We start from the raw sequence: 1303 nt of genomic DNA, 5'->3' as shown, positions 1-1303 counted from the left end.
TAAATCCAAACAGCTCGTCGTTTGGTACCGGATTACTGGTTGAAATTGGAATTGGGTTTAATTAATAATTAGTTATTTTCATTTTCTCTAACTTTGGAATCATTAAGGATGTGAATGAATATTGAAGCAAGATCAAAGTTTACCTGAATTTCATGAAATCAGCATAAAAATTCGTCAAGACTTTCATGGTTCGGCGCTCGAGTGAGTTTTCCTTCAGGTTTCCTTCAGGCTTCATCTGGGAATATGTTTAAATGTTTGGAAAATCGGAAAATGTAATTCAATTGATCCGAGTGTGTTGGGTTCTTAAAATTGCTGTGTTTATTCTTGCGTGCACTCAAATTCCAGAGAACCTGTCTACAGAGAACCTAAAATGATATTTATATTTCGATGGATTGATTCAAATGTGATTCGAATATGTTACATGCTAAAGAATGTTCGTCCTTTGGATTTGGTTGCTTGGATGCGTAAATTTAGGACATTTCCATATGTAAATGCGATGTCTGTCGTTAATAAATCCACGCCATCCAATGTTTCTTTGCTTGCACGTTTTTCGTCAAGGTAAAAATCTCTGATTCTCTTCGCAAAATCTTTGTATACCTGAAATTCATGGAAAAATTTTAATTCTAAACAATTAAAATTGTTTTTTTAGTTGTTAGCTATTTTGCACCCACATTTGAATTGAAATCAACATGTGCCATTTCCAATGATAGTTCAATTTCAAACTTTTCGTCAAACCTTGCTAGGAATTCTGGATACACTTTTTGACTAGAAAATACTTCTTCCTGCGAAGAGATAAGACGGTTTGATGATAAAATTAACTCACGCATTTCAATGCTAAGAACATTTGTCAATATTTACCATTGGTGAGATGCTGAATAGTGTATCGATTTGACTTTCATAGCTTTGATTAGTTAGCATGTCAAAAGGTGTTTCTGTCATAAAAGGATCGATCGCATTACGCTCTTCAATAATTGGATACCATATACGGTCGAATGCTTTTCGCCCAGATATAGATAACCATGGAACAGTGGCTGTTTTCCTCATCAGTACGTCTTGATCGATGTCTTTCAACATCACAACGAAATCGGTTTGATTTGAAATTGTATAGTTTGGCTACAAATTTCGAAGAGAGAGAGAGAGTATGAATATAATGTTCAAAGTTTGCACATTAAGATACAAATAAATGAAACATTATTAATGACTGAGTTTCAAATTATTACGAAAATTATTCAAAAACTTTGAATGATTAAATCGTCGTGGAATAACTGGATTGAGCGCTGACCCGCTCATCAAAATCGCTTTT

At 33.9% G+C, this 1303-nt stretch overlaps 1 protein-coding gene across 2 annotated transcripts; it reads right to left on the bottom strand.

Annotated features, from left to right (window-relative positions):
- Position 1: 1 nt before the first annotated feature.
- Positions 2 to 1294, bottom strand: LOC129580051 (uncharacterized). 2 transcript variants are annotated; one of them, XR_008689323.1, is made up of 5 exons: positions 859 to 1294; positions 672 to 782; positions 422 to 597; positions 144 to 365; positions 2 to 35 (listed from the first exon to the last, which is right to left on the bottom strand). XR_008689323.1 is itself a non-coding variant. In XM_055470247.1 (4 exons), the coding sequence occupies exons 1-4, from the start codon at positions 1072 to 1074 to the stop codon at positions 335 to 337; spliced, it is 534 nt and encodes a 177-aa protein (XP_055326222.1). In that variant the 5' UTR covers positions 1075 to 1294; the 3' UTR covers positions 20 to 334. The 2 variants fall into 2 exon arrangements, 1 of the variants encoding a protein (XP_055326222.1); XM_055470247.1 differs by having other exon boundaries at positions 20 to 365.
- Between the last annotated feature and the right edge of the window lie 9 nt (positions 1295 to 1303).

The sequence above is a fragment of the Sitodiplosis mosellana genome, unplaced genomic scaffold, assembly GCF_009176505.1.
Source record: "Sitodiplosis mosellana isolate CC-2019 unplaced genomic scaffold, AAFC_SMos_1.0 Smas_scaffold_6963, whole genome shotgun sequence".
Classification (NCBI taxonomy): domain Eukaryota; kingdom Metazoa; phylum Arthropoda; class Insecta; order Diptera; family Cecidomyiidae; genus Sitodiplosis; species Sitodiplosis mosellana.
The sequence above is the reverse complement of the archived record's forward strand: the minus strand, read 5'-3'. Positions and strand labels throughout refer to the sequence as shown.

What these genes read in the sequence shown, in the direction of transcription:
- LOC129580051 (XM_055470247.1), bottom strand. Translation starts at nt 1,074, where the DNA reads ATGTTGAAAGACATCGATCAAGACGTACTGATGAGGAAAACAGCCACT. An exon ending in ATGTTGATTTCAATTCAAAT is followed by an intron (nt 598 to 671) that starts GTGGGTGCAAAA and finishes CATGAATTTCAG; the next exon opens with GTATACAAAGATTTTGCGAA. An exon ending in GGACGAACATTCTTTAGCAT is followed by an intron (nt 366 to 421) that starts GTAACATATTCG and finishes ATATCATTTTAG; the next exon opens with GTTCTCTGTAGACAGGTTCT.